At 40.7% G+C, this 23,804-nt stretch overlaps 1 protein-coding gene across 2 annotated transcripts in view; it reads left to right on the forward strand.

Moving 5' to 3' along the window:
• The window catches only part of MACROD1 (mono-ADP ribosylhydrolase 1), a 505,697-nt gene extending 498,221 nt beyond the window's left edge, over positions 1–7,476 (forward strand). Inside the window, exons 10-11 of one of the 2 annotated variants that reach the window (XM_075187698.1) lie at positions 1,304–1,334; positions 7,350–7,476. In XM_075187698.1, coding sequence (XP_075043799.1) covers positions 1,304–1,308 — 5 coding nt within the window. In that variant the 3' untranslated portion in view covers positions 1,309–1,334; positions 7,350–7,476. The remainder of the gene's footprint in view (positions 1–1,303; positions 1,335–7,349) is intronic. The other variant, XM_075187697.1, reaches the window with a different exon arrangement.
• The last annotated feature ends 16,328 nt before the right edge of the window (positions 7,477–23,804 follow it).

Here is a 23,804-nt window from a genome sequence, read left to right on the forward strand (position 1 = left end):
GATACATGCACACAGAGAGGGACACCTGCTATACATGCACACAGAGAGGGACACGTGGTATACATGCACACAGAGAGGGACACCTGCTATACATGTACACAGGGAGGGACACCTGCTATACATGTACACAGGGGGGACACCTGCTATACATGTACACAGGGAGGGACACCTGCTATACATGTACACAGGGAGGGACACCTGCTATACATGTACACAGGGAGGGACACCTGCTATACATGTACACAGGGAGGGACACCTGCTATACATGTACACAGAGAGGGACACGTGGTATACATGCACACAGAGAGGGACACCTGCTATATATGTACACCGATCTTGGCAGTTCAAAGGGCTTGGTTGTTGTGGGACTATGTTTCTGGGGATTTGTATTCCTTCTTGCTGCCATGACTCCCACCCCTACTATGCTCTCCGCTATGCTGCAATTGCCTTGCCTGACTACTTCCTACTTAGAAATAAGTCTGAAAGCTTAACTATAGACATTCCAGCATTTCCCTTATAGTTTAATTAATTTATGACATAACGGTAAAACACAGGAATGGTTCTTTAGATTTTCTTTTACAATATAAAGCACATATAAATTAATTAGTATTATATGTATTATGTACCTCAGGCGTGCAGCACTTCAGCCTAAAATGAGCTATTTTGAAGAGTTAAATAGGCTGTACCGCATTCGTAGCTGCCATTCAAAAGAGAGAGAACAATTTTGACTTCAATAATAAATGAGTAGTTATATCAACAGCCATTCTGCTGGGGACAGACTGGAAGTGCCAAGTTATCTTTTCTTTTTATCACACTACTTTATATAGATTACTGCAAGATTGGACGCTTTGAAAGATTCAATACTAAATGAGATGATGAGAGGGTTAGAAACTGACCTTAAAATGTGCTGGAGAAATATTGAGCCTTTAATATGGATGTATTGGAGGAAAGCAGGGTTGGTGAATGATAAAGTTTGCATGTATTGGAGAACACCTATCAATGTGTTTTCAAATCATATATGCTGTAAGGGGTGGCAGCCATTTTCTTAGCTAATTCCTAGTTAATTGTTTAGGCTGCACTATCTCTTCAGTCTATAAAATGCCTTCCTCTGCTGTGTGTAGCAGAGGGTACACGTGACGTCAACCTTAAGGCTCAAATGATCACATATTTACTACTTTCTGTGTGACAATATATTGTTAATTGGTGTTCATCTATAATTGGGATCTGTGTTGTAGTTTACACTAATAGCAGGAGGGGCGGGGTATATGATTTACTTAGATTACAACTCTCTCTACTTTTCCAGTGTAGCACAGAAGGCGCCCTCTGTCTGCGGGGTAAGATAACTGTGTGTACATACTACAGTGTGTGTGCCAGATGCTTGCACACTAACAATTCTTTACATTTTAACATGTATTAGAATATGTGCATGCTATGCAGTGTGTGTACTTATGAATACTGTATAGATTCGTAACACTTTGTACAACTGTGTGAAATTATGACTGTATTTTAATCATTTATGTTCTATTTTCTACGCAAGTGACATAGATTTCCTCATTATAGAATGTATTGTTTACTCAAATATAATTCATGAAATTCTGAATGTAAATCATATCTCCAAACCTTCCTGCTTTTGGAAGGAGAGCACCTCTTTAGCATCAAAACCTCTTTACTTCCATGTTATTTCTCTTTTCTACGTGATATATTGAATTTTGTGTATACTCATCCACTGGTTTCCAAAAGTGTTTGTTTGGATTTTATGTTCAATATACTAACATCCATCCTGATATCTTGTAAATCCGCGTTTGTGATTTTAACAGTAAGCTTAGTTTTAAGCTACGCCATATTTGCCAACTCTCCCGGAAAGTCCGGGAGACTCCCGCATTTCGCGTGAGTCTCACGGACTCCCGGGAGAGTGTGGCAATCTCCTGGATCTGTCCACTTCCTAGTGAAGTGGGCAGAATTAGTTCCCAAACACTGTGATTCACCGGGAATTGCGGCGTTTTGCCCCGCCCCCCTGCTGTAAAATGACGCGTTTGCATCATTACATCATGGGGGCAGGTCCAAAATTACACAAATTTTGGAGCCCCGCCCCCATCACGCCCACCCGGCAGGCTCCCGGAGGCCAACTTTAGAAAGTCGGCAAGTATGTACTATGCTGTATCCGGATGATGTCATAGGGAGTTTTCGCTGTATTTATGGCTTCTCCCTGTTTACCAAATCCCCGGCAGGTGAAGACTATCACTGGTGGACAGCTATTGCTGGGGGCCTCCTGCGAGGTTTCCCATGCAGGGGGAAGCCTATGTACCAGCGACAGAACTGGTCCTCAGATGGCTAACAAGGGTGCCCAAATGAAAAAAATGCTTTATTATTATTATTATTATTATTATTATTATTATTATTATTAATAAAATAAAGCATTTTTCTGCTTTTCTTTTTATAGGATTCTCTTTTTTATTTAGGATTCTTTTTTTTAACTTTTTGAACATTTTTTTTTAATAAAATCTGGAACTGGAAGTCAATGCCCGGGCTCCCAGTTCCAGCACAAGCCAGCATGCCAGTTCATGCATGAACAGAGGATCCCAGGACTGGCTTAGCAACTTCTAAATAACCTCTTCTTACCGCTGCCAACCAGTATCACTGGGGAGCTGAGCATCACTCAGCAGCCCCGGTGATATTTTAGTAATAAAGTGTCAGATAATTGTTTTTCAACCAGTTGAGATGAGCAGCTTCATAAATGGACCAAATATTCTTTACATGACAGGTACTGCCTTTTTACCATTTCAATGTTGTTGTTGTTTTTTTGGGGGGGAGGTGGCATTTAAATCTATGGGGCATATTCAATTGTTGGCGAAAATGGCAAAAATCTCGCGGCGCGTGCACTATTACCGTCATTACGTCAATACGCAAATACCGTTATTACAGTAGTTTTCTTGCTGGATTTCAGCTCGCGGCACAGGGAGCCGCGAGCTGAAATCTGAGTAGAATTACCGTAATAACCTGTTTACTTTTTCCGCGGCGGAAAAAGTAAACAATTGAATATGCCCCTATATGTGCAATGTCAAATTCTGCATTGTAATGTAGTTCAGCTAGTCAGGCAACCACATACAGGCGTTATCTAGGAGTATCCCATGTATGTTTGAGAGTCACAAGTCAAGAAGATGGGGTCATATGATATCTGTGGGCTCAAACAAACTGGCTTTTAAGATGTGTTTGCAGTGCATTGCTGTGTGCTTTGGTGAAATCTCCCTGTACACTTGAACAGCAAAGCATCCACATAGATTGTAAACACGCAAACAAACTCATACCGGGGGTTCCTGATCCGATCATATGAAAGGAGCCACGTACTGGAATATTGTTAGGACTGTTTCTTCTTAGGGAACAATAGGCCGCAGGTTAAAAGTGTGAAGGTGCAAAGTGAATTCCCCTTTCTGACCTCTGGGTCAAAAGTCACCACACTGACTTCAATGAAAGTCCTTCTCCACCTGTTTCTGCATGTAGTATAATTGAGGCGTTTGCAGTTCTCCTTGTTTGTTCTCTATTTTCTGTCTCTAATTATTTGCCCCAGTGTCAGAATAACAATCACTATAAATATTGGCATGCGTGTCACATGGTGTGCCTCTTACCATGCATTATACCTCTCTCTTATCACACTTGTCTCACTGAAAGACATAGGGCTAGATTTACTAAGCTGCGGGTTTGAAAAAGTGGGGATGTTGCCTATAGCAACCAATCAGATTCTAGCTGTCATTTTGTAGAAGGTACTAAATAAATGAAAGCTAGAATCTGATTGGTTGCTATAGGCAACATCCCCACTTTTTCAAACCCGCAGCTTAGTAAATCTAGCCCATAGACTGCAATCTGTGACTTGAAATTGAAATTAAGGTTAAAACGTCAACATTAAATGCAGTGCCAATTACCAAATAAGACTAAGGTAAACACATCCGAACCCATTCACGTCCTCTTCAGAAGAATCAGATTTCAGATGAGCTCATGAGACTGGATATTATACTTAACTAGAAATGACACGAATCTTCACAGATATTATTTTATTGTTCAATCTTCATACAAAACCATTAATAAAACATAGCTTCAGACACATTTTATAAACAAAGGTTATTGCAACATCATCACTGAACAAAATACCCTTTAGCAAGATAAGATCATCTACATAAACAGCTTTCTCAGTTATACATTTCAGAACTTTATTCATCTGATGTAAATGTGTTTCTTGCATTAAATCTCCATTTTCATAGAGAAATTCCCATCAGGCACCATACTGAATTTCCAGTAATAAAGTTTTAGCAGCCTTAAATGTATAGTTAATAACTCTTTATTTTGTTTTAAATTTTCACAATAAAATAAAAGCAAGAGGTCCAGGCAAGGGTAATCAGATAAATAAGTGAATAAACTCATTTATAGGGGCCTATTTATCATAGGGAGAAAAGCTTTAGATCCAACCAAAATGGGAGTTTTCGCCAGATTTAAGCTTTCTCCATATTTAGCAAAGCCCCGACCCACTTTTCAACTTTAGGTTTATCACCCCTCCGGGAGATCTCAGAGGTAAATTACAAGAGCGGAGGGGGCGGGGTGACTTGAATGGCATCATTGTGTCTCTGCCCCCAGCAATGAAATGACATGTCATTTTATCATAGGGGCAAGACCAAAATGACGCAATTTGCAGCCCCGCCCCCTCTGCTCTTGTAATTCGCTTCTGGGATCTCCCGGAGGGGTGATAAACCTAAAGTTGGCAAGTATGGTCTAAGTTTGTTAGTTTATATAGCTTTGTCATGTCTAGACATGTCTCTCGCTTATTATTTTTTCTTCATTACAGACTGAGAAGATGAGACAGAGGGCTATCTGATGTATTCCTGTCTTATACAATACTTCTATAAAGTCTACCCAAGTCACTGACTTATAGCAGCAAACTGTCCTTTAAGCAGTAATGTTTTATCTTGTCATTAGATGTGCTCATCCCCCTGTTGGTATTTATTAAGGGATGCCCTTTACACCCCAGTAAGTATTAAGAAAAGGGTCATTTTTTCTTTAATGTCCCTCATGTACTCAGGTTTTCGGTCTTGTACCCACTGTATCCTCCTTCAGGAAATGGGGATGGGGAAGATTTGGGAAACTAGGTGGAGTGGTCACCCCCACATAAGATGACATTGGTGCATGTAAAACATTAAGTATGCATTTTTATAGTTGACTATTTGTTATAAACATAAATGAACTTTCAAGATTGATATATAGCCGTAGGGAGTGTTTATACATTTCTCAGCCAGAACATATTAATTAATGGTGAGAGACGACTTTGAGGGAGAGTTAATGTGCTAAACACTGGAATTACTCGCTCATGCAGGCAGTGTATTGAAATGTCCTACATGTATGATTTTGCTGTGTGGAATTACTGTGGGTTCATCTGTTGGAGTTAGGACAACTTTTGAAATTTTATGTTGAGTCCTATGAATTCACCAATAGGATTCTTTTAAAGTATACATTTGTATAAGTACATATAAAATATACTTTTCTACTTTTGAAAAATCATTTTAAGGGGGTTTGTGCATGTAACACCGAAATACCATATGTGGCCCTGAGGGGGCATGTCTAGCACCACCTATAAGATATCCAGTGTTACCTAGGGGTCTGTCCAGCGCACCAGGTGTAACCAATACAGTACACCACCAGAGGCTGTATAGTGTAACAGGGCTGAAGGGAAGATTATTGTTATTTGACTGTAAAAATGATGGCAACGTTTTTTATCGCATGGTTAGAGCTTGATAAATAGGCGATAAATTCTTTAACTTTCAAAGATCTCTCTATCAAACTTTAACAAATACATTTTGGACTTGCAATAAATTATTAAAATAAATTAATATATAAAAGAACAATGAAAATGAATTACTTGTAATACAAACCTTGTACTTACTCCATACTTGCCAACTTTTCCTCGTTGGCATCAGGGAGATCCTGGGGGAGGTGGGCGTGCGGGGGTGGGTCTTGACGAATTACATCATTTTGGCCTCGCCCCTCAACGATTGTCACAATTTTTGCTAATTACAACAGGGGCTGAGGCTAAGATGACGCAATATTTACGTCATTAAGCCCCCCCCCACCACTTATCTATTGCAGGGCGAGGGGCGGGAGGTTGCACACCTCTTTCTGGTAAATACCTCAGTGTAAATAAAAAGAGAATCCTGTATATAATATAGATCTAGAGATGAATCTCACTCTTATATCTTGTGTGCAGCACAACCTCACTAACCAGTTAACCCAACATAACACTGAGACTAAGTAATGACTACATCTGTGTGCTGGAGAGCGATGGCCATTTTCTTGTAGTACAGATCTATTTTCTCTAGATAAATATGTTACTCAGTCTCATTGGTGTATTCTATATGTAGGACAATCTGAGAGGCCAGTTATCTAAAGGAAACACTAGAGGAAAATAATTTCTAATAAGTTTATAACGCCACCTGTCCCCATGTATGAGAGTGACTGGCATTTTCGTGTAGTATCCAGTGGGAATTCAGGATGTGAGCCCACCTTCCCGGAAGTCCAGGAGGTCTTCCAATAGTCCAGTGGTCTCCTAGACACTCTGGGAAAGTAGGCAGCTATGATTAAAATAGGTTGTATATCCAAATTGACCTGTGTTTTAAGCATGATTAGGATTATAATGTTCAGGGGAAAACATAGAAATTGTTATATACAGTATATATAATTATTATTTTTTTTGTAGGGGGGGGGGTGATGAATGTAAAAGTGTTGACTAAAAGGGTCTGAGCATGTGGGGTGCTTAATCACTAATTTTGGTGTGTATTTACTCACATTGTCTAAAGCAGCATAAGTTGTAATTATGTCCCTGTACACAACATGTCTTATTAGTATCATGCCCCTAGAAGCTGCACTTGTTTGATTGCATAGTCACCATTTAATGTAGGCTGAGAAAGTGTTTACGGTATGTGGTCTCAATTCTGCACATGCCCCTTAAGAAATAAAACCTTATAGATAACTTCATACAATAAATAAAAGTGACCGCTCTCAGGCACAATAATATTGTTCTTAAGTTTTGTGACTGTACAGTTGAATTATTTCACACATTCCCATGAGTATATTTGCACACTGCTGCCATTGGATAGTTACACATTATAGAAAAAGTAAGGAAGATACCAGAATTCAAATTGACATGCAAATGCCACTGCTTAGGCTGATGGACCCCATGGCCTATTAAATGAAAAATATTAATTTATATCATAGCAGATGTTTTGCCTTTAAGGAAACATAACTGAAGTGTGATTTGATGTCATTATATGAGAAGGGTTCTTATTACAGTGTTTCTGTTATTTCTTTTACAGACCCGGCGGACATGTGCTGTAAACTGTAACGTTTTATGTGGAAACTGATCCTGCAGAGACCTCCGTCCTCTCTCTGTTCTCTCATTAACACTTTTTCTGTGATATCAGTAAAGTCAATGCTACACAAGCCTTAATCGTGTGATTATTTACCCCACACAGGAGGCACTAGACAGAATGAAAGAGGAAAGCACCGCCCTAATCATTTCATTAAGAGCTGAGCTTAAAACCGCTTATTGATTTGTTTTCCCATTAATCTGAGACAGCCACTGACCCATTACTCTGAGGAATGATACAGACAGAAAAAAACTCTTGGCATCAGACAGTCACCCATCAGAGAGAACATAAGATCATCCATGCAGAAAACGAGAGACAAATATAAAATAGGTTAGTCATATAAATAGACAGTTTCAAACTTGTATTATAACCAAAGCCAGAATTGCATTATAAAAAAATGAAAATGGCAGATTAACTCTCAGGGTAAACCAAAGTCATAAAAAGGCTGCAATAGAAGATTGGGAGGAAATGGGTATATAATGGAGAACAGTATATCGCACAGGGATAGAAAATTAGCATGATTCAGTAGGAAATGCTGGAAACACTTCAATCACTCCCACCTAAGGGTGATCTAAGCCGCCATACTCCCACATAAGAGACTGGCCTGGATCTGATTACCTGCAAACCTCTACCTAATATTTACATTGATCGGATTAAATTGATGGTTCTGTGTAAGGTAGACTTGGTCTATGGTACATTGTTTAAATTAAAGAGGCTGACCTACTAATAATACACAAATACTTATTTTGCTTCTATTTAATACTTTGCATTCAACTCACAAAACTTGTAAAGATGAATAACTAATGCTTGTGTGTATATGAGGGGAGGAAGAACGGGCAGCCTAGTGTGGTCACGCCCCCCATCAGGGAGTCACCGATCATGCCATGGCCATGCCCCCTGTCTGGATGCTGCCTGCCCAAATGTTGGGAGGTATGCCACCCTACAGTGTGTGGTGGGCACGTCCTCCTTGAGCAGGTAGATAGTATAAAAATTGATAATATACAACTTTAAGAGACTCTTCCCAGTATTCCCCAGAACGGCTGGAAAACTTACAGGGTAAATATTTCGGATCTGTACCTTAAAGAAGCCACACACAAGCTGAACCCTCTGCTTGGCACCAGCAGCAAAAATCTGTGTCCGATTTGTCCACACTTATGGGTGACCAAATGGTGCAATACCTTGTGGTCAGATCACTTCCAGCACCTTTGGGATAAGTTAGAGCGATCAAAACCAAACACACACACTGATCGTGGTTATCGGGGCTGCCGAGAGGATTCCCAGGACCCAGTATGGCTGCTTGTCTCTCCTATCCAAATTCCATTGCCTGGGTGCTCATGTTCAGCATTTAACAACATAGTTGATAAAGATGTGATTTATTTTAATTGGAATAATGTTGCACATCTACATGACTTACATTACCTAAGCTTGTGCTGTGAGGAAAGGGTTGTTAAATCTTAATTTCTATTGTTGGACCTGCAGCTGATTTTTTATTTTTCACTTGTGCTTCTTTCGCTCAATCTTAATGACCAGTGACTTTTTAATATGCTGCACACAATTGGTACTATCATTAATTAACTGACAATGGTGCTGGGGCGCCTCCGCTACATGAATGAATGGATCATCAGTGAGACCAGGTAATGATTTAAAACTCTTGTAGTGGACTGGCTCTAATTGAACATAAATTAAAATTGAAAACAACTGAAAAATGTTTAGAGTTCACTTTAATAATGATGTATGTATATATATAAAAATCTCTCTCTCTCTCTGTGTGTGTATATATATATATATATATATATATATATATATATATATATATATATATATACAGTGGTAAAACTGGAAATTTAGAAGTGGTATGGAAAATAAGTGAATGGACATTAATAAGTACATGTACACATGCTTGTTAATACAATACCTAACCAGCCAGTCACGTGGCAACAACTGAATGCATTAAAAAATGCAAATATTGTCAACAGGTTGGGGAATGGGGAAGAAATGTGGTCTAAGTGACTCGAATCGTTGACTGATTGTTGGCAGCATGGTTTGAGTATGACAGAAATTGCTGATTTTCTGAGATTTTCACACAGAGCAGTCTCTAGAGCTTACAGAGGATAGTGGGCAAAACATAAGGTGGGCAGCAGTGCTGTGGGCGAAATGTCTTGTTAGTAAGAGACATCAGAGGAGAATTGCCAGATTGGTTGGAGCTGGCAGGAAGGTGACAGTAATGATATAACTATGCATTACAACAGTTTTATGCAGAAGAGCATCTCTGAACACACAGCACATAGAACCTTGAGGTTCCTCTGCTGAGCCACTCTGTCAGTCTCTACATTGGCTGCCTGTATATCAACGAATCCAATATAAAATTCTTCAACTAACATACAAGGCCATCAACAAAATTGCACCGACATACATTTCCTCACTTGTCTCAAAATATCTCCCTACTCGACACCTCCGTTCTGCACAAGATCTACGTCTCTCCTCCACTCTCATCACATCCTCCCATTCTCGGTTACAGGATTTTTTCCAGGCTGCACCCACTCTGTGGAATTCCCTCCCACGCACAATAAGACTTTCCTCTAGTCTACAAACCTTCAAGCGTTCTCTGAAAACCCTCCTCTTCAGACAAGGTTATGATATTCCTCAACCACCATCTTAATTTCCCTAGATTACCCTATTACCATCCTCTACACTGCTAACATAAGACAACAACCCTCTGACCAACATTGCAACACACACAGCCCACTCAGTACTTTTACCTTTGCAGTCTAGCTGGTCCATTGTGCAATATGATGTAGCACATGCCCTTGTGTTTCTAACTCCCATTGTCCTATAGATTGTAAGCTTGCGAGCAGGGTTCTCTTACCTCTCTGTTGTATGTATTACCCAGTATTGTCTTATCAATGTTTGTTCCCAATTGTAAAGCACTATGGAATATGCTGGCGCTATATAAATAAATGTTGATGATGTTGATGAGGTGGATGGATTACAGCAGCAGAAGACCACAACGATTCCACTACTGTCAGCCAAGAACAGGAAACGTTGGCTACAGTGGGAAAAACCTCATCTGATCTAAAGAATCTCAATTTCTGCTGTGAGAATGCATATGGTAGGTGTGACTGGATTGGCTAACTTCATCACTTGGTCTATAGCGGAAGAGGAAAGGAGGGATGTTCTTCCTGCACCAGTTTATCTGTGTTTCCTTATCACTGTCAGTAACTGACTGTTACTGACCACTTCTACTGTATCACCTTGCCAGCAAACACTCACCGACTGCGAATGACAACTGTGCAAGAGTTGTAGGAGAATTCGAATGCCTCCTTTGCGGAGCCCAGAACTGCTTAATTCTGGGATAGCTGGTATAGCTGCTGCAATGCCTCTTTGCTGTGGACTGGCTGGTACCTCCTGACTGCTTACTATGGATCAGGACTGGTGGATACGGGCAGAGCATTGACAAAGAGATGCTGGGTTCAACACAGGACAGCCGGGGAAAGGATTAGAGTGTAAGCTCTTATCTGTTGGTCACAGGATACAGCAGGTAATAGTCACAGGCAGAATTTTCAAACAGTGATGTTTTATTGCTCAAGAGCCCGGACAAGGTCTTTTACACGCTACTTTGAGGTACTAGCGATTCTCCAGAAGTTACAGATGGAATGACACATAGCCCGGCAGTGGGTAACCCAGTTCCTGTCTTACCTGCCACCCCAACGTCTGAGATTTTACAGTGAATGTTTACCATAGGATATAATAATCTCTAATTTTGCATTTAACGCAATTTTAAGTTACAAAATTCACAACAATCTGATATCCTAAATTACTAGTATCCTGAGAGTACACTGTTCTGGCAGGTTCTAAGATACAGGAAGAAAAACTGTACAGGACCGAAAGGTAACAACTTCCTGCTTTGCCTTCAGGCTGAAAAGTGTCAATCACAGAGATGAAAAGATTTAATTAACATAAGATTTATGCCTTCAGACAGTGCAGAAAACACATTTCCTCCACACATATGCCTATTGCCTCAGAAATCAGTACATTTATAAAACAGCAATATAACACAGTATTAAAAAAATCAGTACATTTGCAATGATATAAATTGGCACCTTGGCCACTAATTGAAATAAATTTCTACAATAAGTTATTTCTTCGTGATCCAGGCACAATAGGTTGATGCAGATGGTGGAGTCAGAATGTGGTGTAAACAACAGGAATCCATGGATCCATCCTTCCTTGTGTCAACTGTGCAGGTTCTTGGTAGTGGTGTAATAGTGTGGAGAATGTTTTATTGGCACACTTTAGGCCCCTTAATACCAATTGAGCATTGTTTAAATGCCACGACCTACCTGAGTATTGTTGCTGATCATATGCATCCCCTAATGGCCACAATCTACCCATCTTTCAGCAGCATAACGTGCCATGTCACAAAGCATGTCATCTCAAGTTGATTCCACAAATATGACAATGATTTCTGCATACTCCAATGGCTTGCAGTTACCAGATCTCAATCCAACTTTTTGGATGTGGTGGAATCAGAGATCCACAGCTGACAAATCTGCAACAACTGTGTGATCCTCTCATGGCCACAAGGACCAGAATCTCTAAGGAATGTTTCCAGCGCCTTGTTAAATCCATTTCTTCCAGAAAATTGTTGAAAATAAAACATATCTTGGTCTACTTAACTGGTACCCTGTTTGTACCTCTCACTCCTACCAACTCACTTCATGGTGAACAGTGACTTTTCCTCCTTATTCCGTTCTCTTCCCTGTTTCTCTATCTTCTTTCACTTTCTCTAATTACAATATTGATTATGTATAGCATCGTTTGCACCTCTCGATGCTTTCTATATGTATTTTCTAATTTCTGCTTCCTCAAATGTTATTTTTTATTGTCGTGTATGCCTAGCTAAATTGTCAACTCAGTATCCAGTTATGCTGTACCTGCCTTTGTCAAATTCAATAGAAAATGTTTTGTCAACAATATATATATATATATATATATATATATATATAAAAATATATATAGAGATATATATCGGTGGTAGTCAGTTTAATGATACTGACTAGCCCAACACAGAAGAGGACAACATGAGGACTCTGAATACGTAGTACAGCGACCTGCAAAACTAACTAGTTACCAGGATGCAGATGACTTGATGGGACGACTCGCTCTGTTGCTGACTCTGCAAACTGACATCATCAGAAACTGCGACTGCTGTTAAAGGGGCGATGGACGGAACCCGGCTGTCATTGATGTAATGTAAGTATTATTTTAGGGGTTAGGATTAGGGTTAACCCTAACTCTAACCAGGAGGAGAGTCCTGAAGATCGAGCGCTCATCTAATGCAGGAGGTGCCTTTTACTGTGGATCTGCAGCTGATTGGTGTCCGGAACCTGAATGAATGAGAATGCTGGGTCCGCGCATGCGCAGAACCCAGCAAGTTGGCAGTCGCGTCTGAGGCCGCGGCGGTCGTCCAGAGGAGAGAGAGGAAAGTAAATGCCCGTCTGATCAGCGGGTCTGAGCGGTGGCACAACCTCAGAACAGCCAAATAACGGATCAGATTGGTCTAATCTGTGGTCACAGGAATTGCAGCAGGTAAGTAGGCGTGAAGGTAGGTTCCTTAAGCAGTGATGTTTGTTAGCACAGAAAGTCCTAAAAAGGACAGTTACACACTAGCTAGCATTAATGAGATATTCCAAGAAATCCTCAGACAACATTTTCCACCACCGTCAACAATGTATCAGTTGAGATATAAGGTGTGTGAGTATATATGAGTATATACCCTTGTCATGAATATGGCATAATCAGGAGTTAACAATTTAAAATATAATTATATAAATTATTATATAAATGATAACTCCCGATAATATAAGTACTTGTGAAGACACTGTGAGGAAACCAGGAGATAACGCTGAATCTAACAGAATATAGGTGAATGTGTAAACAGAGAATCCGGCCCTGGGTGCGAATGGCAATTTTATGGACATTATGTTTGCTAAGAGAATCAAGATTGAGTTCAGAGAAAAACAGATACCTGTGTTAATGGAGACTGTGGATGGCTCACCTTTGACCTCCGGTCCAGTTATGCTTAAGACCGAACCCCTGGACCTTGCAATTGAGCCGAATCACCATGAGACTCTGACTTTCTTATTGATCTCTTCTGCCCAGTTCCCTATTATTTTGGGAATTCCTTGGTTGGCTGCAAATAATCCATCCATTAATTAGGAATCAAAGACACTTTTATTTTCACAAGAAACTCATGCTCCCGAGACTAAGCCTGAACCCTCTGTTGAAGAGGCGAGCGAGTTATATAATTCCCCTCCTTATGTATTGGACAAGCTACCTCCGCAATATAAAGACTTTTCTTATGTCTGTAGCAAGAAGAATGCTGACAAGTTACCACCTCACAGACCCCATGATTGCCCAGTTGACATGTTACCTGGGGCTGCCATACCATTTGGTCGCATTTATCCATTAGCCGAACCTGAGTTAAAGGTCCTTAAGGATTAATAGATGAAAGATTAGAAAAGGGTTTTATTAATCCCTCCGGGATTTCAGCAGGTGCACCTATATTTTTTGTGAAAAAGAAGGATGGTTCATTACGACCATGTATTGATAATAGAGTGTTGAATAAAGTGACAATCAAGAATTGTAACCCGCTTCCACTTATTTCAGAATTACTAGAGAGACTTCGCTCAGCAAAGATTTTCACCAAACTAGATCTTCGAGGAGCATATAATTTAATTCACATAGGATCTGGTGATGAATGGAAGACTGCCTTTCGAAGTAAATATGGACATTTTGAACTTTTGATGATTCCCTTTGGACTGTGCAATGCCCCTGCTACATTCCAACATTTCATGAATGATGTTTTTAAAGCTTTAATTGACCAATTGGTTATCTGTCTTGATGACATACTAATTTTCTCAAATTTTCAAGAGGAGCATCAACAACAGGTTCAAACTGTACTGGAACATCTTCGCAGATACCATTTGTACATCTAGTTGGAAAAGTGTAAATTCCACCAAACACAGGATCAGTTCTTGGTCTTTGTCATCTCACCTCAAGGTTTGGGAATGGACCCTAGCGAAGTCAAAGCTATAGTAGATTGGCCAGCCCCGAAAATGTCAAAGGGGTACAAAGGTTCATAGGATTTGCCAATTTCTTTAGACGTTTCATTAAATACTTCTCCAAGATTGTGACACCAATCACTTAAATAACTAAGAAAGGATCATCTTTCCTTTGGTCTCCAGAAGCTGAAAGGGTCCTTATGCTCCACTGGAAGTTTCTGTCCTCCCTGCGCTCGCCCTAAGACACCTGCATTACGGTTTAACAGGTGTACCCCCCCCCCCCAGGCAAACACCCACCTGCCACTGTTCTCAGAGCTTCAAACAAAGTTTACTACAGATCCCATATTAATATATCCCAACCCAGAACTTACTTTTATTATTGAGGCAGATGCTTCAGATTCAGCAGTAGTGGCAATTTTTTCACAGAGAATAGGAGAGAAAATACTACTACAGCCATGTGCTTTTTTCTCTCGTCAAATGACTGCTTCAGAAAAGAATTATGACGTAGGGAATAAACAACTATTAGCCATTGTTGCTGCCTTTAATGAATGGAGACATTTTGCTTGAAGGTGCTGCACATCAAATTATCATGCTTACTGACCACTGGAATCTAGAATTTGTTCGATCTACAAAGAGACTTTCTCCTCAACAAGCCATATGGAGTTTTTTCCTAAATCGTTTTGACTTTATTATCTCTTATAGACCTGGACTACCTGCCACTCTACCTTGCATCTGTGACTACCTGCTTGTGTACCAACCCGGCTAACGTGTGACTACCTTCTTATGTACCGACCCGGCAAACGTGACTACCTTCTTGTGTACCGACCCGGTAAACGTCTGACTACCTTCTTATGTACCAACCTGGCAAACGTCTGACTACCTTCTTGTGTACCGACCCGGCAAACGTCTGACTACCCGCTTGTGTACCGACCCGGCAAACGTCTGACTACCCGCTTGTGTACCGACCCCGCAAACGTCTGATTACTCTCTGGAGAGCTACTTGGCTATTGGGCTTCAGATAATACCACCAGTATCGTTACACTCACTTTGTGACCTGTCGTGGACTTCCTTCTGCAAAAGAAACAGCAGAATTACTAATCAGGGAAGTTTTCCATCTACATGCAGGTCCTGATGATGTAGTTTCCGACCGAGGAGTGCAATTTACTTCGTGTTTTTGGAAGCAGTTTTGTAGTGCTCTTTATATTAATATTAAATTATCAACTGCCTTCCATCCTCAATCCAATGGACAGACAGAATGCACCAACCAAACATTGGAACAATATCTACAGTGCTACATTTGCCATCTGCAAGATGACTGGATTAATGCTCTGCCTATGGCAGAGTTTTCATACAACTACTCGCAACAATCATCCACAAGACAAAGTCCTTTTTATGCCAATTTGGGATATGATCCAAACCTGCTGCCCAATTTTCCACCGGATTCTTCAATTCCTGCTCTTACTTCCAGATTAGAGTCACTACAAAATAATCTTGAAGTACTAAGAGACAACATGCTCAAGACAGTTATAAGAGAATTGCAGACAGGCATCGTAAAGCTGCACCAGTTTTAAACATTGGAGACGATGTTTGGCTTTCCACACGAAATCTAAAAGTAAGTGTGTCTACTTCTAAACTAGGACCAAAATATATAGGTCCCTTTAAGATTTTGGCACAAGTCCGTTCATCTACCTTTCGACCTGAATTCCCAGGATCTATGAAGGTTCATCCTTTCTTTCATGTTTCTTTACTGAAGCCAATAATTTCAAATCCTTTTCTTGGATGCACCCTGCTTCCTCCAAATCCTGTTCAAATTGATGAACATGAAGAATCTCTAGTAGAGAAAATATTAGATTCACGAATATTTAGAAATAAACTTCAGTATTTGATACAATGGCAGGGATATGGTCCAGAAAACAATTCCTGACAACCAGAAGAGAATGTCCATGCACCTCAATTGTTGCGTGAATTTCATCAAAGATACCCAGAGAAATCCAGCAAAGCACCGTTCAGAGGACGTTATTGAAAGGGGGGAATACTGTAAGGAATTACTCTGACATTTGCACTTCTGACCACTAGAGGTCTCTGTATTTGTAACTTGCCCTTATCCAAGATGGCCAGAATGGCATCAAGGAGAAACCATCTTGGATCCTGTTTCCTGTTTGGTCCTATAATAGGCACTTCCTGGATCAGACATGTGCTTGAGTATTGTGCTTGCTCAGCTCCTGCTATTTGCTGCACTTCCTTGCATCTGTGACTACCCGCTTGTGTACTGAACCAGCAAACGTCTGACTATTCACTGGATATCTCCTTGGCTATTAGGCTTCAGATAATACCACCAGCATCGTTACAACTAGTTACCATTAAGTAGTAATTAGCATTGACCTTGCCTCCTAAGAGAATAACTGTACCCAAACCATACCAGGAAAATACTTCCTTGGAAACCAGCACTCAGGGATGTACAGTTCTTTAGCTTGGTTCTTTAGTGCCACGCATGTCGAGAACATAGTCAAGGATGTTTCATCTGACCATATCACCTTCCTCCACTTCATAGCATGTGCTCTTTGACCACTGAACTATGATCCCATAGATTGTAAGGTTGCGAGCAGGACCTTCTTACCTCTCTCTGTCTGTATTACCTAGTATTGTTTTATTATTGTGTTTGTCCCCAATTGTAAAACGCTACGGAATTTGCTGGTATTATGTAAATAAATGTTGATGATGATATACTGCTCTACAGGACTACATTTGCAGTTACTGGCTAGGTTTGTTTTGCACTTGAAATGAATGCACATATTTTAACAATTCTATAGCATGCACTTCTGCCCACTGTTTTTTCCCTATGAGCTCCATGCTGACATTAGTAAGCCGAGTTATCTTTGTCAATAGAGCTCCTGCCAAACACACACCAAAAAACACCTCTTTTTCAAAACCAGTGTTGGTGGGATGTTATTTGCTAAATTAAAGCATGAACCATATCTATAATGTTGTTTGTGTGTCAGTGTTTTTATTTTATGTTTTACTTTATTTTTTGCTAAGAAAAGGTTTTACTTTTTTTTTCTTTTGGTATAGTACCGTGGTCCAGAGCCGTAACTTAGAATTCTAGCGCCTGGGGCGAGAAAGACAAATGCCACCACCATAGCCCTCAATTTTAACCAAATGAACCTAAAACATTCCTAAACTGCACCCCCCTTCAGCGTTGCGCCCTGGGCGGTCGCCCCTATCGCACAGCCCTAGTTATGGCCCTGCCGTGGTCTAACACTGGGACTTTCATTGAGAAAACATTGGTGAGAATGTCCAGAAGGCTCACGTTGTTCTAACCAGCAGCAGCAGTTGAGAACAACACAGAACCAGATGACATACTTTCTACATAATTGGCTTTCTAAGTCTTGGGCCATGAATTAGAACCTACACCATTGGGAGTAAAAGGGTTAAGATGTATTCAAAGTCAGACTCCTGGGGATAAATGTATCAAGCTGAGAGTTTTCTGGCAGGCTTAAAAAAACAATTAGATTCCAGTTATCATTTATTTAGAACATTCTACAAAGTGATAGCTAGAATCTGATTGGTTGCTATAGGCAACATCTCCACTTTTCAAACCCGCCAGAAAACTCTCAGCTTGATACATTTACCCCTGGAGTCATCCAGTACTTTCTTTGTTTTGTGATATGGTGCATTGCTGCCTTTAATTATGATTAACAATGGTTATCAAATGTCCGTGTGTAATTTCACCAAATTTATGCTTGGAGAGCTCATCTGGGGTATGAAGGGTAAGGGATATCTCCCAATAGCCCTGATTTATACAGGATAGTCAGAATTGTTGGTATCATAAATGGGAGGAACTCTAACCTTTGGGAGTATGGCATTCATAAATGGTTTTGGTGGCTTTGGGCAGGGATTGCATAGGCCTTGACTATATTTGCCTCACTTTATCACATTGGAATTTTAGGAAATATGGTAAGATATTTTTTTTTTAAGTAAGGAAACAACATGTATGTTTAAGTGCTAAATAAATAATGCCACCATCCATTAGTATTATCATTTATTTTGAAGGCACCACAAAAGGTCTGCAGCACCGTACAATGGGATGTAGTACAAACAACACCAAACGGCAAGGAGGAAAATGAGAAAAAGGTCTCGGCTGGAATGACTGGGAGGTGCAGCTGGGGAAAAAGGATGCCCATGTCACCACCTTGCCTGCCACCAGGGATGTGGGAGAAGGAATGGCTTCGGAATGAGAGAGCGGCAGGAAAGGTGGCGGCAGACGAGGAGAGTCAACTTTCAGTTCAGGAGGTTGAGAGATGAAGAAGTCATGGATAGAGGGCAGTTTGCAGTCATTTCTGGCATTGCCCAGGGGAAGGGAGGGAAATGGAGAGATCTGTATGAGGTGGCAAGGTTGCTGGTACATAGGGTTGGGCAGTGTTTGGAGTGGGCAGGGTCAGAGACAGGGGATAAGATGGGGAACTGGGGTAGGAAGGATATCAGGAGGAGGAGTGGGGTGGGAGATCTGGGGGATTAGATGTAGATCATAGGATGATACTTGGCAGTTAATTGCAGAGTAGAGTAATGGATAGGAGGGAAGATAGCAGTTGAATGCAGTGTAGAGGACAGGAGGCAGGGTAGAAGGCAGTTGACTGCAATTAGTTGATTGTAGAGTACTGGATAGGAGGGAAGGTGGCAGGGGAGATGGCAGTTGATTGCAGGATATAGATAGAAGACACCAAGTCGGGTGAAGGGAGGCTCTGGCTTTATGTCTCAGGGGTTTTTAGGCGGCAAGGTTCTGCCTTTAAAAAAAATGGCATTTCCTTAGTCCCATAGGAAATGCAATTTAGAAAAAGACAAACACAAAAAATGATCCATGATAAATAATGTCCTTAAGAGTTGGGTTGCTTCAATAAAGAAAATGTGCATGAAGAAATAATGCAACCTTTTTGGACTATTTTTCAACACAATTTGCATATTTAGAGATTATTTAAATAAACTCCTCCTCTGCACCCACAGTGTATCTATATGTAAGTACTACCCTCTGTCGTTAATTACGTGGATTTCCATACTGCTTGTAATGCTAATACTCGACGGGTCTGAAATAGAACCAATCTTTTAAAGACACTATACCTATTTGCTCTTTTCTAGTGAATGCATTATGACCTCACACCACTAGTGTAAAATGCATTTTATAAGCATTTGATATGTGTATTTATTAGTTTTTTAATGTTATACAAAACTGCCAGTGTGTATGAGGCCTAAGAAGACTTTTGCTGCCCCCAAACAGGGAGTTTAATAAAGAGCGGTGTTTCTGTGAGTGTGGAGCAGTATGCAGAACTGTGCAGGTAGAAACAGATAACTAATAGCTCCCACCCAGCAAATATGTAATAGGAGATTACATCTCTGATAGAAGATGGTGTTCTTAAGTATTCTTAGGGCCTGACGAAAAACTTAAAATATTTAAGAATATTTGCTGCCAAATACTGGTTATGTATTAAATATGAAAAATCTATTGTTGGCCAAAAGTAGCAAATATATGTAGAAAAATTCCATAACAGTAAGAGCCATACACATCTCGAGGTGAGTCCACCTCAACAGCATATGTGCCTGGTTTAGGATAAGTCATCATCATCATCAGTGCATATTTGCTCCTGTCCTATTGCAGGTGCAACAAATATGCCTCCTAACAGGCATGCATCTTTCTGCAGACCTGTGAACACTTCTTTACTGCACTTGGCCAACATTAGAAAGCCTCATCCATCCCCTGTCCCAGACCACTCAGCTGCTCATATACAGCTTTGAGCCCCATGTCTATATAGGTATCCAGAAGAGCCACAGTGGGGTGCTTGGCAGCCACTAGGATGGGAGCACACTGTTTTTGTGCCCCCAAATAGAGGCAACAGCTCTCAGCTGACCAGCTCATGGTCTCCATATTATAGTGGAAACCAGCCCCGGCTGCCTACTGCTGAGGCGGGTTTTCTCTCCACTCCTCTGAACAGGCCCTATTATAACTATAGGCCTTTGGTGGAGAAGTGCATTTCTGGAAAGACTGACTACTGTAATGAAAAGCACCTCACCCACAAAAGTGACACATTTTAACAACCCACTGATGGGTAGGACGTTGGACTTTGACATTAAAATCTTAAAACTGCAATTGTGGAGTGGAGGCACACCTTGATGGGCATCGTGTGAACAGTTGATGTGCACCAATGGGAAAACAATGTGTTTTGCAGTACGTACGTTTCAGAAATGATTATAACTGTATGTTACATAAAAGCAGGCACATTCACACAAAATGGGCATATGGTATTTGTGCTGTGGCTTGCAGTTTTGCAATTACAATTAATACTTTTTTCAAACAATGTGATAGAACATTATTATAATTCTATTCAATTTTGAAAATAGATATTAGCGGATAGGCAGGAATCACTCAAAACTAATCATATTAATGTATTCAAAAGGTTGTCTAGGGGTATATACACATCCCTACAAATAATAGTGATTACCACAAAACGCTGCCTGTAATCACATAAAATCAGTTTGAGGGCTGCTTTATGATTGTTATATGACTACGGTATATAGATATGGGATATCCCTAATCAGGGATCACATGCAATTTACATCCATCCCTAGTAATTCATTTAGACAAAGCTGGTTCTCTCCATGTGCCTCTTTAGGAATAGATCTAGAATGCAGTAAATCACATAAAATCAACTAAATGTCACTTAAAATGAACAAATGGTCACTGTAAATCAGTTAGACAGTAAATAAAATCAAGCAGAGCTGTTTCAGCATACAGTATATGTATTTTAAGTGCTGACAGCAGAGTAAGTGTGTGCTCCCTATATGCTGGGAAATGTACATTTCAAACATTAACCCCAGAATTGGCGCGTGACCCGTACTGCAGAGCAGAGGTATAGCAGTAGAGGCAGCAAGGGCTCATGAGCTTTGGGGACTGCACTGTGACCCCAACCTACACCATCTAAGGGGTTCCTGTTTTTCTCTTTGCAACCACAGCAGAGTCAGCACAGCCTCTGTAGCATTGCTTGAGGCTTCCTAAACAGTGTGATAATGTCATACGCCGGGTCTTCGGTCTAAACCAAAGCCTGGCTCGCTTACCTGTCCGCCGGCGTTCACGCTAACAGTTCCGGATGGCCGCCACCTTTGTTGCGGTCTGCTTTAAATCCTATGTTAATCTTCCAGTGGTAACTATTCTGCAGCCCGCTGACTTTTGATCATCTTCCACCATTCCAGTGGTAACTATTCTGTAGCTCGCAGACTACTGCTCATCCTTCACCATTCCAGTGGTAACTATTCTGTAGCTCGCAGACTACTGCTCATCCTTCACCCTTCCAGTGGTAACTATTCTGTAGCTCGCAGACTACTGCTCATCCTTCACCCTTCCAGTGGTAACTATTCTGTAGCTCGCAGACTACTGCTCATCCTTCACCCTTCCAGTGGTAACTATTCTGTAGCTCGCAGACTACTGCTCATCCTTCACCCTTCCAGTGGTAACTATTCTGTAGCTCGCAGACTACTGCTCATCCTTCACCCTTCCAGTGGTAACTATTCTGTAGCTCGCAGACTACTGTTCATCCTTCACCCTTCCAGTGGTAACTATTCTGTAGCTCGCAGACTACTGCTCATCCTTCACCCTTCCAGTAGTAACTATTCTGCAGCTCGCAGACTACTGCTCATCCTTCACCATTCCAGTAGTAACTATTCTGCAGCCCGAAGACTACTGCTCATCCTCCGCCATTCCAGTGGTAACTATTCTGTAGCTCGCAGACTATTGCTCATCCTTCACCATTCCAGTAGTAACTATTCTGCAGCCCGAAGACTATTGCTCATCATCTGCCATTCCAGTGGTAACTACAATAGAGACCGCAGACTGCTGCACCGGTCACCATTCCAGCGGTAACTTCCCTGCTGTCCGCATGTCTCCACACCTTATATCAAATCCGTGGTATTAACCAGGTGATCCGCAGATTGTTGAATCTCCCATGATCTTCTCTTTTGCCTCTTCCCTGCAAGTCTCGCCAAGTACTCTCGAGGAGGGCCGCAATCTGCGTAGTGGAGGCAGCTAAACCCAAACCTTCTTGCGAGGGTCCCTGGAGAACACCATCCGCTACGTTACATTCCGCGCCTCTGAAGGAGTAGCGTCAAACTTGGCAGATTAGGACCCTATTATCCCAGGCTCTGTGACAGATAAAATCCATGCCCTCCCTCCAGACTTCAGAGCTAGAAACTCTCCAATATCTACTAAAAAGGTGACATTTCTCCATGTGCAGGAAGGTACGGCTCAGATGTTGAGCCAAGGGTCGGGTGGCATGACATGACAATGCAGTTGCAACAACAATATGCTATACAAGCTCAGGACTGATTGATGACATCACTGCCCAGCTATCCAATGAGCATCCAGAATATCTACTAAACAAGCCACACTGATGACTGGAACAGACTCTCAGCAAAATACTAAAATATAGTCGCAGAGGACTACATTTTCAAAACTGAGCTATAGATATATAATATTAAGTAATAATAGTAAAAGTTATTCTAAAAAAAGAAATTCAAATAAAAACACTGATCAAAACATATTAAGTGAAGTTAATGAAAACGCATACTGAGAAATAACACAAGTGAATAGGAATGGATGCATAAATCCTTAAATTAGTCAAAGATTAAGGGAAAAAAAGAAATTTAAACTTTGTTAGAAACATAAGGGGTGCAGATGCCAAAAAGGTGTTTAACCGGATCTCGTGGTGTTTTATGTTCTGTACATTATCCCATATTGGGCTTTTGGGTAAATTGCTTCCAGGTATCTCAACGCTATATCATTCACAAGGCAGGGCTGTCCGCTCTCTCCTCTCATCGTTGCTTAGAGCCTCTGATCCAAAGTATCCACTCTAATAATGATATTCACAGTATTAAGTCAGGTAAATTTGTACATAAAATTACAGTATACACAGTTAATATTCTTAACACAATTGCCCAACTGCAATACTCTCTTCCAACTATCCTCTCAGAAACTGAAATCTATGGTTCACTCTCTGGGTACAAAATTAATACCCAAAAGATGGAGGATTTATACTTCCATCTCACTTCATCATCAAAACTGTCTATATTCAGATGATGCCTCCACTTTACCTAAAAGTTAACACCAGCTCTATCAGGTGAACTATCCTCAGCTCTTATTTAGTATTCATTTTTTTTTTTTATAAACTGGAAGGCGCAATATATCTCCTGGGTTGGGCACATTAATGCCATCAAGATAAATGGCCTTCCAAGACTCCTGTATCTTTTTCAAGCCCTTCCCTCCTTAAACCTTCATTTTATCTCCTTTATTTGGGCCAAA

The sequence above is a fragment of the Mixophyes fleayi genome, chromosome 10, assembly GCF_038048845.1.
Source record: "Mixophyes fleayi isolate aMixFle1 chromosome 10, aMixFle1.hap1, whole genome shotgun sequence".
NCBI classification, from domain to species: domain Eukaryota; kingdom Metazoa; phylum Chordata; class Amphibia; order Anura; family Limnodynastidae; genus Mixophyes; species Mixophyes fleayi.